We start from the raw sequence: 11,560 nt of genomic DNA, 5'->3' as shown, positions 1-11,560 counted from the left end.
GGGCGTCCTGAGAGCCCCCAGGACTCTCTGCAGATCAGGATAGACTTTTCCAGGCCTGTTTCGAGAGCTTTCCCGGTCATGGTGCTGGTGAGGTGTGTGGTGGGACGACGGCTGAGGTGGGAACGGGGTTGGAGCAAGAGACGGCGCCCGCATGAGTGTGTCATGAAAAAATTAGCAACGAACTTGCACTTTTGAAGCAATTGTGAGGCTCATTGTGTAAAAAAAATCAAATGAAATGCCTGCCGGGGAAGAAACATCCCCATCTGTTTTCTGATGGGACCCCTGCCACCACGGTTACTGGCGTGAGACATAGTGGGGCAGGCGGCAACCACGCAGGTGGCACCTTAGGAATCTAATTCCCTCATACAGCACAGACCGGGGCCAGTGTGCGTTTAATGTCTATTTATTTATTTTTTTTCATAAGGAAAAAATATGTTCAAAGTGATATATCCGAGGGGACTTGATAAATGAATCACCCTTTGCAGTATGCTGAGTTTGAGACAGGGGTGGCCCCGCTGGGCGATGACGTCACATGGGGACAGTTAGTGCATGGACACAGGCGTTGGGCCTTACGCTCCTGCCAGGTCCGCACGGCCGGCGGAGGACTGCGGGAGAGCACGTCCGTCACTCCCTCCTCTGAGTCCCCGTGACTCTCACGTGGGACCGAGATTTCAGCTGTTCCTGTTTCAGGGACAGGGGACTGGGTGTGTCCCCCACGGGGCGGTGTCCACAGAATCAGCACAGGCTCGGCTCTCGTGGGCTCCCCTCCCATCACCACCTGAGCCGAGTTATCGAGTGTCTGAGGCCTGTCTACCAGCTTAAAGAGTTTGGGTTTTGACTTAATCCTATAAGTCACACACGTGAAATGTCAGCTGTGCAGCTTCTCAGCCCCTGTGCTGGCTGTCTGTCTGTCATTCCCAACTGCTCACTGTCACCGCAGGCGGTTGATCACGCAGACACATGTCCGGGCCACGGGGAGCCCGCGCTGTCCCCCTCCTGCCAGCCGGCCAGCCACAGCTCTTGTTTTGTACAGGACTTTTTGTCTGTAATGAAATGAGGAACGGAAGTGTCACGTGGTCCTTAGTGAAAGACCCGGGGGGCTGTGGTGTAAGCATCGTGTACCCCCAGCCTGCCTCCTGGCCGTGAACAGGGTGTTGCCGTACGTTGTACAACTGAAGTCTTTGAGAGGAAAAAAAACACGGCGAGCCGCCATCGCTCCGTTCTCATCCCCTAGGTTCTCTGAGAAGCCTGCTCCTTCTCACTTCCTTGTGAAACAAACTTTCTCCTGGGACGAGCACGTCATCCACATTTCCATACCTGCGTCACTGCAAGGTCAGCGGGCAGGTCACGCGCCCCTCAGTTCTGTTCCTGCGGCCAGTCTGTGCCCTGAGATCAGTGTGGGTGCCTGTCCCCACTGCCTGCTGCTCGGTCCCCGCTTTCAGCTGCCCTGTCCCCTGTGTTTGGAATGGGTCACGCCTTCGTGCAGCCTCCAGGTTGTCATCCTAACTCTTTTCCCTCTTAGACAGCACGTTGGGGTATTTGTCCTTACTCGATGCCGACTACGACAGGACGCCCCGGAACAAATATCTAGCCAAGGCCGTGAGCTACAGTGTGCGCTTCCAGTGGGTGCGCTGCCTGTTCTGGGACATGGGAGAGTGGAAATCTGCAAGTTTCCCTCCACAGCCAGGAACGTCTCCAGAAAAAGTGAGCTGTAGGTAAGGACACGCTCTTGGGGGAGAAGTGGAGAATTTAGTGAGCGGCTGCCTTTCCCCGTGTGCCTGTCCCCTGTGAAAATGGAGGGGGTCTGTGTGCAGCCTGGCCTCTCGCCCCCCGGCTGTGAGCCCGGTGCCCCCTGGGTCACGGCCTCCGGAGGAGCGGGGTCCTGTGTGCCTGTCCCGTCAGCACCCAGCCCTCCCACGAGAGGGCCGTGGACCAGTGCTCAGCCATCTCTCCTGGAGAAATGAGTGGATGGGTGGACGACAGTGCCAGGGCATGTCAGGTCTCTTTGTGAACACGTCCTGGTGATAGTCTTCAGGGGACACGTGTGCAGTCGTCCACGGGCCTCTGCTCTCCCTTCTCCCGGCCTGTGACCCCATGCACCCCACTCCGTCCCCCATGGTTGTGAAAGTGAACTTTCTGACACAAGGAGTCCCTACACCCATGTGCCTACCCTCTCAGGAATTTTCAGGTGTATCAGTCACGTCATCGGTTAGAAATTCTTCATTATCTGGCTGCAAAGCTGAGAATTCTGTTAGAGGCCATAGTTGCCTTTTCATTAGAATAGGGAATAAACAGCTGTTAGGCACATTTAGAAATAGTCGTTTCCTTCTTAAGAAAAGTTAAGTCGTGAAAGACCGTGTGTGTCTCGTGGCTGCCGGCCAGGAGGTCAGTACGTCCAGGCCACACCAAGTGTCGATCGGGGCGATTCGTCACCACTTACCACTTCTTAGGTCGCCCTTTTCTATTGCTGGGACACATCGGACTTGTGGGTAGGGCCTGTCATCTCACTCCTGTTAAATTATTCGTAACTCATTCACGCAGTCATTCATTCTCCATTACACACCACTCTCTGCTGGGCTAGGGCTGCGGGAACGGATTCAGCATGGCCCCGCTCACAAGGTAACGAGGACAGATCAATCCCTGCTTTAAAGTCAGTCTTCATCGCGGTTGTCAAGCAGGCGTCCCCAGGGACAGGGTGTCTGTGACGCCAGGACTGGTGCAGCGCAGACGCACAGTCAGTCATCAGTCCTCGGCCGGACACACTCCGGGTTCTGGCTGGACTGTGCAAGGGCTGTAGTCACTGAGGTGGCTGCGATAGCCCCCACGTCCACGTCCACGGCGAGGACAGCTGTGTCACCGTGGCCTCGGGGCTGTGTGCAGACAGCTGGGAAGGGTCTGGTCGTCAGAACAGAGTCTCTGACTCTAACTCAGGTTTTAGCTGAGGGCTTTAACCTGGGTCTGAGTCGTAAAGCTCAGACTGCTGGGCCTGTTTTCCCCCCCCACACCACGTCATCCTGGCCTGCTGTCACACGGACGCACGTACACCTGATGCGTCTCCCTCACAGCTATGACCGTCTCTCTACGTTCTCTGTCGTGAGAACAAACCTGAACACCAGCTTTGAAACATGTGACGTTTCCAAGTTACAGCGGTAAGTTCCATTTTCTAAACCCAGGTAGAATTTCCCTTCTCTTACACCTGGGCCACGCAGGACGCCACGGGCAACGAGCAGAGCCTGAATCCATGGTTCTCACTCTCCTGTGGGGCATGCGTGTCGTTGCCGAGCATCACGTGGTCCTTGTGTCCAGCTGTCTATCCACACGTCACTCAGACAGGAGCGCACGGAGACTAGCACATTCCGAACTGCAGCTTCCGCTCAGGATGGGTCCCCTGGGACCGGCCGGGTCAGCGTAGACAGTGACAGCGCTGCCTCCTCTGCTGTCCTGCCTTGTCCTGCTGTCACAGTGTCCCACTGTAGGAGATAAATTTAAAACTCACCGTATTTTGTAGCCACTGTTTTGTGTAGAAATACCCGTAGGCTCCGAGATGGGTGTGGGTGTGGGCGAGCGCGTATGGCAGGACCCCCGCCTCATCCGCCATGCCCCTCGCTCCACGCCGGGCGCTGGGTCAGCACTGCCCAGTGAATGCCGATGGCAGAGCCTGCGTTTCCCGGTGGGTGCTGGTGTTAAGGTTTTCTCCCACACCCCGCGGTGACTGGGAACTCGACCTTACTTTAATCTTTAATCGGCCATCAAAGAGCTGACTGCCACGTAGACTAGGAAGCTGACCTGACACTTTGTGATAAGAAGTGATGGGCTGACACTACAGATGCTGGGGGCTGAGAAGGTCGCCAGGCGTCCAGGGGTCAGGTCTCGGGACAGTAGGCTCAGCTGTTTCGGATCCGGGGGTGGGGGTGGGGGTGCTCGTGGGTGCTTGTCACTGCACGGCAGCCTCTCGGTTCCGCCTCGCCGCCTTCCTCCGAGGGGCTCAGGCCCAGACACGGCAGAGGCCACCCCACTCCTCCACCCGTCCCTTATCAGCCACTTGGCCCAATAAAATCAACTTTCCTCTTCAGTGAGTTTAAAAGCAAATCAGCGAAGACCAGCAGGGCCGTGCGTGTGTCTGTGTGTGCATCTGCACGTGTGTGTCACCCAGTGTGGGGGGAGTCGGGCAGCCTTTGACTAAATGTTTATTTTCATGAGTAACACTCTTTATTCCTCTCTTTTGTTTACAGACAGCCAGAAAACCTGCTTCCCAGTATTATTATTATGGTTTTTACGATTCTTTATGCACCTTTGGTCACTAAAAGCAGACGCGTAGATCATCGTGAAAAAAAGAAAACTGGTTACATTTTTCTGGAAGAAAACACCCCACCCGGCCACCAGCTGTACGCGATCGTCGTGGACACTGGCTTCCGGGCTCCGGCCCGCTTCACCGCCAAGGTGACTGGGTGTCCTAGGGGACACACGTGGAGCGTGGACAGGTGTGGGCGGGTGTGCAGGCACGGCTGGGGATTCAGCCATCTGTCCCGTCACCCGACGCCATTGGCCCATCTTCCTCCAGGGTGGGCTGCCCGCCCCTCCCTGTCCCCTGAAGCCCCTGTCGTCCCCCCACCTTCCCTGTGGACAGCCACCCAGAGCGATTCGTCTCCGAGTGGGACACTGAGACTCTGAGAACCGGGTTGTGCTCTTGTAGTTAGTGTGAACCCATCACCCACCACCCACAGGGTGACCTCGGGACAAGGGGTGAGAACTGCCCACCCCAACTTTGGGGACAGGCAGGGATGTGGCTGGCAGTGAGTTTTCCCAGAGTTGCTGATGGGTGATGGTGTGGAGGCGACAGACGGGGTGTGAGATGACGTGGCAGGGGTGAGGGAGACGGGCCACATGCGGGTGGGCTGCAGAGGTGAGGCTGCAGGTGGAACCCAGAGTCCATCTCAGCCAGCTGTGTGACGGAGGTGTGCATTCACACGGATCCACGGGAGGGTGATTCGTTCCCTCTGCGTTTGGAGCTCACCCCCTATTTCTCGAGGGAGCCAGGGCTGCTGTGCAGAGCCCACAGTGAGAGGACAGGCCGGGCTGGGTGCGGGGAGTGAGGGGCGCAGAGGAGTCGGATCCGGCAGGTCTGTGGGTCTGTCCTAGAGCTCATGTGATCGTACTCACTGCACGCCCTCGGTCTGCCAGGTCTGTCAGTCAGTTTGTCAGTACACACACCTGCAGCATATAGGATGGGGTCCCAACCCTGCCCAAGGATCCCCTCCAGCAAACATCACATTTACTGTGACACCTCAGACAGTGTCCAAGGGACGCCTGGTGTCATTGCCAGTGTTTGTCATTACCTGGAAACTCCAGGGAGGAAAAGACAAGAACCAAAGCAAGAACATAAGATTTGAAGGAGAGACAGAAAAGTGGCTATTTGCAGGTGATACAATTGTCTGCATAGAAAATGTAAGGGAATCTTCAGTCAAATTGTTAGAATTAATAAGAAAGTTTAGCAAAATTGCTGGATACACAATTAACAACAAAAAAAATCTATCAAAGACACCTCGGTATGACAATAACCACTTAGAACCCGTCCCTGAGACCAGCTGTTCCCTGTGGTCAGCATGCCGGCGTGCCCGTGAGGAAATTCACCGGACACGTCGAGACCGTCATGGAGAGAACGTGCACAGTGTGGACAATAGACCCAAACAGAGAGCCGTGTTTATCCACGGATGGCAACACTGGTGTCCTTGTCATCGCTCCCTAGTGAATCTGTAACACTGATGACAATAATAGCAGATACAGTGAATTGGGACTTTTCTGTGTTCCTTTTTTTATTCCCTTCAAACCTAAAAAAACTTTCTGAGAAAAAATTCTGTTAATATGCCCAGTGTACAGATGGAAAAACAAGGCATACAGCGGTTAAAGTCAATGAAATCCAACCAAAATTTCAGGAAGGATTTGGGGGAATTTGAAAAAGTAATTCTAAAACTCATGTGGAAGAGAACAAAAGTATGAGAGAGAATTACAAAAGTCACCCCAACTAAAGAGAAGAACAGAAAGGGGGACTCAGGGGCACCCAGGCTGAGTTGAAGCCGGAGTCGCTCAGATGTTGTCCCATGGCCAGGAGACGGACCGATGGACGCACAGGACAGATTTGAGGCTGCGGAACCAGCCCGGGCATGTGGAGAGGGAGACCCAGAGGGTAGCACGGGCCACTCCACAAAGTATTTGGGGACAGTGACTTTCCTTGTGGGAAACAGGAATATTAACTCTTTACTTCACATTGTGCCCAAAAATGAGCTCCAAAAGAGTAGGGTTTTAAAGCTGAAAAACAAAATTTAGAAATTACTCAGAGGAAACATATACTTTGGGATAGGGTAGGATTTAAAAAACAGAAATAAATCAGGGCTTTTCTTAAACGAAAGATTGGTAAATTGTACTACATCAGAATTTAACATTTCTGTGTACATCCACCCAGTAAGGAGTGTCCAGCCCAGCCCAGCTGGGAACGTGCATCTGTGGTGCCCCCCGCCCACCCCGCCCCAGCCCCCCAATGTCCATCAGGCCCCCTCATCTCCCCTCTGAGCTGAGGGAGATGGATGGCACCCACTCATGACTCAAACACGTTCCCTAGTGAATCCGAGGTGGCACCTGGCTTTTCTATTGGGTTGTCAGAAAAGTCATGATGCGTGTTTGCAACAGATGGCACTAGTTCATTTTTGGAAGTACTAGAGTCATTCGCATCTATGTTATTACTATGTCATTTGACAACTGTCAGTTCTAGCTTCATTCTAAAAAAAATTGAGCTAATTGGTTGAGTTTTGGAGATTTTACAACAAGTTGAAGATGGAAGACCAAGTGCATTTTTGCCATCTTTTACTGTTTTACTTCCATAAAGGGAAGAACGTGTGTCAAGCTTGTGAAAAGTTGCATAAAGTTTACGGTGACAATGCTCTACAAGAACGTCAGTGCCAACGATGGTTCACGAAATTCCCTGCTGGTGATTTTCATCTCAACGATGGTCCTCGGTCAGGGAGGCCCACTGAGATTGATGACAACAAAATAAAGGCATTGATTGAGTCAAACCCATGTTACATGACACGAAAGATTGCAGAAACATTGAACATCCATCATTCAAGTGTTCACGACCACCTGAAGAAGCTGGGATACGCAAGCAAGCTCGATATTTGGGTTCCTCATGAACTCAAAGTTCATTTGACGGCATGTATAAACATCTGCAATAGGCTCATTAAACGTGAGAAAAATGATCCTTTTTTGAAGCGACTGATAACTCGTGATGAGAAGTGGATTGTTTACAACAATGTGGTGAGCAAACGGTCTTGGTCCCGATGTGATGATTCACCTCAAATGACATCGAAAGCAGACATTCATCAGAGGAAGGTGATGCTCTCAGTGTGGTGGGATTTTAAAGGTGTTGTGTTTTTCAAGCTCCTACCAAGGAACCAAACAATCAATTCGAATGTGTACTGTCGGCAATTGGACAGTTTGAACGAATCCATCATCCAGAAACGTCCAGAGCTGGTGAATTGTTAAGGAGTTGTGTTCCATCACAACAACGCGAGACCACACACAAGTTTGATCACCTGTCAAAATTTACTGGAGCTTGGATGGGAAGTGTTGCCACACCCACCATACTCGCCTCACCTTGCGCCGTCAGACTTCCACTTGTTTCACTCTCTTCAAAACTCCTTGCGTGGTGTAACGTTCAGTTCAGATGAGGCTGTAAATCAGCACCTCGTTCAGTTTTTCGCAAATAAAGACAGGCCTTTCTGTGAACGAGGAATTATGAAGCTCACTGAAAGATGGCAAAAGATTATTGAACAAAATGAGCAATATATTGATTGATCTTTATTCTTTATATAAATAAATGACCTTTGAAAAACATAGACAAAATACATCATGACTTTTCCGACAACCTAATAGATCAAATAGGTAGAAACCCAGCTGACCTGGCAGGCGCTACCCCCCTTCACCCCTGGGGTCCGCGCCCCTCGAGGCTCCGGCCTTTCAGGATGGAGTGGGAGTGAGGGGCTGGGCGAAGCAGCGCGGAGGCCCCGCCCCAGTGTGAGCTAGTGACTGAGCTCTTACCCCTGTGTCTTTGTTTTAAGGTGTACATTGTTTTATGTGGTGAAAATGGACATTCAGAACCCAAAGAACTCTACCATCCCGAGAAGCCCCTGTTCGAAAGGAACTCTAGACACACGTTTGTCCTGAGGTATTCCGAAACCTGACCCCCGTGCAGGACAGAGGCCCGTCAGGGCCACGGCCTCCTCGCAGGTCCCAGCTTGCTAGAGGGGCAGCGATCTACACACGGACGATTTCACAAAGTGTTCCTACAGTTCGTTATCCGAATGGGATTAAATGGCGTGTTTATGTGGGAGACGGAGAAGGGAGAGACGGATGGGGGTCAGGTTGGGTTCACATGTTAGTAAGACCCATAATCACCGCGTTTTCTTTTTATTGCCCCCAAATAGCTTACAATCTTATTTCTTTATTGGTAAATTTCAACATTAGCAGTGTCTAGAATGTCTAGAATGATACACATTGAGTGGTTTTTATAGACACTTTTTAGCCTGTGTTCATATAAATCAGTTTTCTCATTTGAAAAGCAGCATAAAAAAGATAGTGCCAAGTGATGGTTTTTCATATTTGTGGGTCTTTTTTCATTCTTTTTTAATTAATTTTTTTGGGGGTGACATTGGTTAATAAGATTACATAGGTTTCAAATGTACAATTCTGTAATTCATCATCTGTATATCACATTGTGTGCTCACCACCCAGAGTCGGTTCTCCTTCCATCACCATATATTTGACCCCCTTTACCCTCACCTACCACCCCCTCTCCCCTTCCCCTCTGGTAACCGCTAAACTTGAGTTAACTTTTGTGTTTAGTGTCAACTAGCAGTCTAGTTGCATTCTTTTGAAGTCACAGTGTTTTCTATGTTATTAAACCTGCTTAAATTAATTAGTTTCATCCCAAATTCGGAAGAGCAAGGAAATGTAGGAATGCAAAGATGGTGGTGTTGAAGGAATGGGGTTCCTTTATTAGGAGTACAAGCACCTAATGTTTCAGAAAATATGAAAGAAATGAACAAGATGTGTTTTCCTCTGGGCCAATTTCCTTTATAATATTTATCGGTTTGGGGAATTATGTGTTCGTTAAGACAGAAAGGGTTAACTTCGGACTAATCCACACGTGACACCAGATGCATCAGGGGGGTTTGAGTGAGCTGGGTTTGGGTAGAGCTCTGTGTGGCCAGGGGTGTCTGTACCCTGTGACACGAGGGGCTGGTGGGAATCCACTGTCACCCTCCCGTGCTCCGGGGGCTCCGGGTGTCACTCTGCACAACGCTCGCCTGTTGACGTGTGCCACCCGCCCCTGAGGCTGAGAACCGAGTGCCGTGCCCTTGCTGACGGGTCGCTACTGTGTGTCCTAGCGTCCCTGCTCCGCTGGGCCCGCTCCGGAAGGTCCGCCTGTGGCACGACAACCGTGGCCCTTCTCCCGCCTGGTACGTCAGCCACGTGATGGTGAAAGAGCTGCTCACCAGACGCGGACACAGCTGGTTCTTCCCCGCCGAGTGCTGGCTGGCCGCGGGCAGGCGGGACGGCCGTGTGGAGCGGGAGCTGGTCTGCCTGCGCCAGGGCCCCGGCTTCTGGACGGTAGGTGGCACCGTGTTCCCCGTGTGGGACCCCTGAACGACTGGCGGGACGCAGTGTCTAGCTCTGCTTCTCTCGGCGGTGGTTTCTTTAAACTCTGTCAAGTTAAGCTGTGCATTCTTTCCTTGGTTAATTCCAGGTAGCTGGGTCTCCAAAGACATGTCAGTTCAGTGGCCACCCAAGCATGGACTAAGTCCATTTCCAGCTATTCATCATTATAGTAACGTGCCCTTCTTTCAACTGTAACTGTAATAACATTGGCAGATGCTCGGTTGCCTGTGGTCAGGGCTGTGCCAGTGGCCGCTCATAGACAGGATGGCGGCCACCATGAAAAAAGGCGAAATCGCCTAGAATATCACAAACCGAGTCCGAAACTTGACCTTTGCCTGCTCCGGCCTTTCCCTGTCTGTGAGTGTGTCTTATGCTTGTGGAGTTTTCACTTTCTAATTTCACATTTTAGAGTAAATTTATTTGTGAATTTTCTTTAAAATTATCATCAAAAGGCCATATTGTGGCGCTATGTTTTGCTGACGTTTCCACCTGCTGCACACTTAGAATTTTCTTTCGTTCATTCCCATCGTAGAAAATGTAGAAAACACTTTCCTGCGTGACCGTGTGTCTGGCGAACAGCGTCTTAGGCTGGGCGCACGCGGGTGGGAGCCCCTGAGTGCTGACATTTCCCGTTTCACAGGACCTTTCCTTCTGCTGTCCTCCTGCCGCCACTGCCGGGGTGACAGGGCCAGGCTCACCACCTCGGCATTTTCAGGCGTTATATTGCTAATTTAGTCCAAAAAATAATGAATTTGAGATAGAATTTTCAGTCAGCCACAGCACAGGGAAACCCTTAGACGACTGTCTCTGTGTAAGTATAACCAACTAAACACGTCACGACGTGGACTCGCCGCCCGTCTGGCTGGAGAACTTTGGAGAGAAACCCGCACATCCCGACCCAGCCGTGCAGACGCACAGTGGCCGTCCCACGCGTGGATGGCAGACCCCAGCCAGTCCGTTTGTGCAGAGTATCTCGTCCCGTTAAGCCTGTCCTGCTGGTATTTGGGTCTGTTCTCAGCAGGACAACGCCAAGTGTCCGCTGAGTTGGACGGGACCTTTTGAGCTCGTAAGGGGCAGTGCAGTTCTGTCCGTAAGGGGTGTGTCACCCACTGTGGACACTCAGGGGGGCAGGTCCACTCCCAGCTCTCAGAGCATTCGAAGGCCCCAGAAAGTTAGCTGCTCGCAGAAAGGGCTGAGAACGTGGTTTTGTTTTTAAGTCTGAGAGGATCACAAAGGAGACACGTGGTCGGTTCCACCAGGGTTTGTAGACAGAGGATCTAGAGAGAATGGCGTGAAGTCACGCGAGGGTGACACAGGCGAGGGGGGGACAGGTGTTCCCAGGAGCCCCAGTGAAGATGGGATTGGGGTGTGCAGGGGGCTGAGGGCAGGGTGAGGCGAGGGGACGCGGCTGGCCGGCTGCGAGGGGCCTGGACGGCCCAGCCCAGCTCAGCGTCCCGCTGGGCAGCTGGGGCCGGAGGAGCATGTGAGTGGTGTGTCCGCTCAGAAAGCCACCGAGGGCCAGCCCGGGCTCCACGCCGTGGTGTGCTGACCCGACGGCAGTGAGGGTCTGTTTGTTGCAGCTCCTGTATTCAAAGTTCACAGAGTCCCTGGAGGACTTCCACGTGTGGGCCTCCACGCACAGCCGGCCCTCTGGCAGGGGCCCCCTGCACACGCCACGCCTGAGTGTCACCTTCACCCTGCTGTGTGCCCACGCGTGTGTCGCTGCCCTGGTCACTGCTGCCGGACACGAGCAGGTGGGCCCTTTTCCTCACAGTGCCTCTCGCATCCCAGCCCTGCTGTATGAGCCCTTCCTGACGCAGGGGTTAGCAAGCTGGTGCTCGGAGGGAGG

At 52.5% G+C, this 11,560-nt stretch overlaps 1 protein-coding gene across 1 annotated transcript in view; it reads left to right on the top strand.

Moving 5' to 3' along the window:
- Positions 1–11,560, top strand: part of PKD1L1 (polycystin 1 like 1, transient receptor potential channel interacting) — a 65,110-nt gene that overhangs the window by 31,282 nt on the left and 22,268 nt on the right. The window contains exons 25-32 of the mRNA XM_019652969.1: positions 13–92; positions 1,235–1,332; positions 1,523–1,715; positions 3,066–3,149; positions 4,233–4,440; positions 8,112–8,218; positions 9,441–9,663; positions 11,292–11,465. Of these exons, the coding sequence (XP_019508514.1) occupies positions 13–92; positions 1,235–1,332; positions 1,523–1,715; positions 3,066–3,149; positions 4,233–4,440; positions 8,112–8,218; positions 9,441–9,663; positions 11,292–11,465 (1,167 nt within the window). The remainder of the gene's footprint in view (positions 1–12; positions 93–1,234; positions 1,333–1,522; positions 1,716–3,065; positions 3,150–4,232; positions 4,441–8,111; positions 8,219–9,440; positions 9,664–11,291; positions 11,466–11,560) is intronic.

The sequence above is a fragment of the Hipposideros armiger genome, unplaced genomic scaffold, assembly GCF_001890085.2.
Source record: "Hipposideros armiger isolate ML-2016 unplaced genomic scaffold, ASM189008v1 scaffold_191, whole genome shotgun sequence".
Lineage (NCBI taxonomy): Eukaryota > Metazoa > Chordata > Mammalia > Chiroptera > Hipposideridae > Hipposideros > Hipposideros armiger.
Note: the sequence above shows the minus strand (reverse complement) of the source record. Positions and strands in the feature narration are given on the sequence as shown.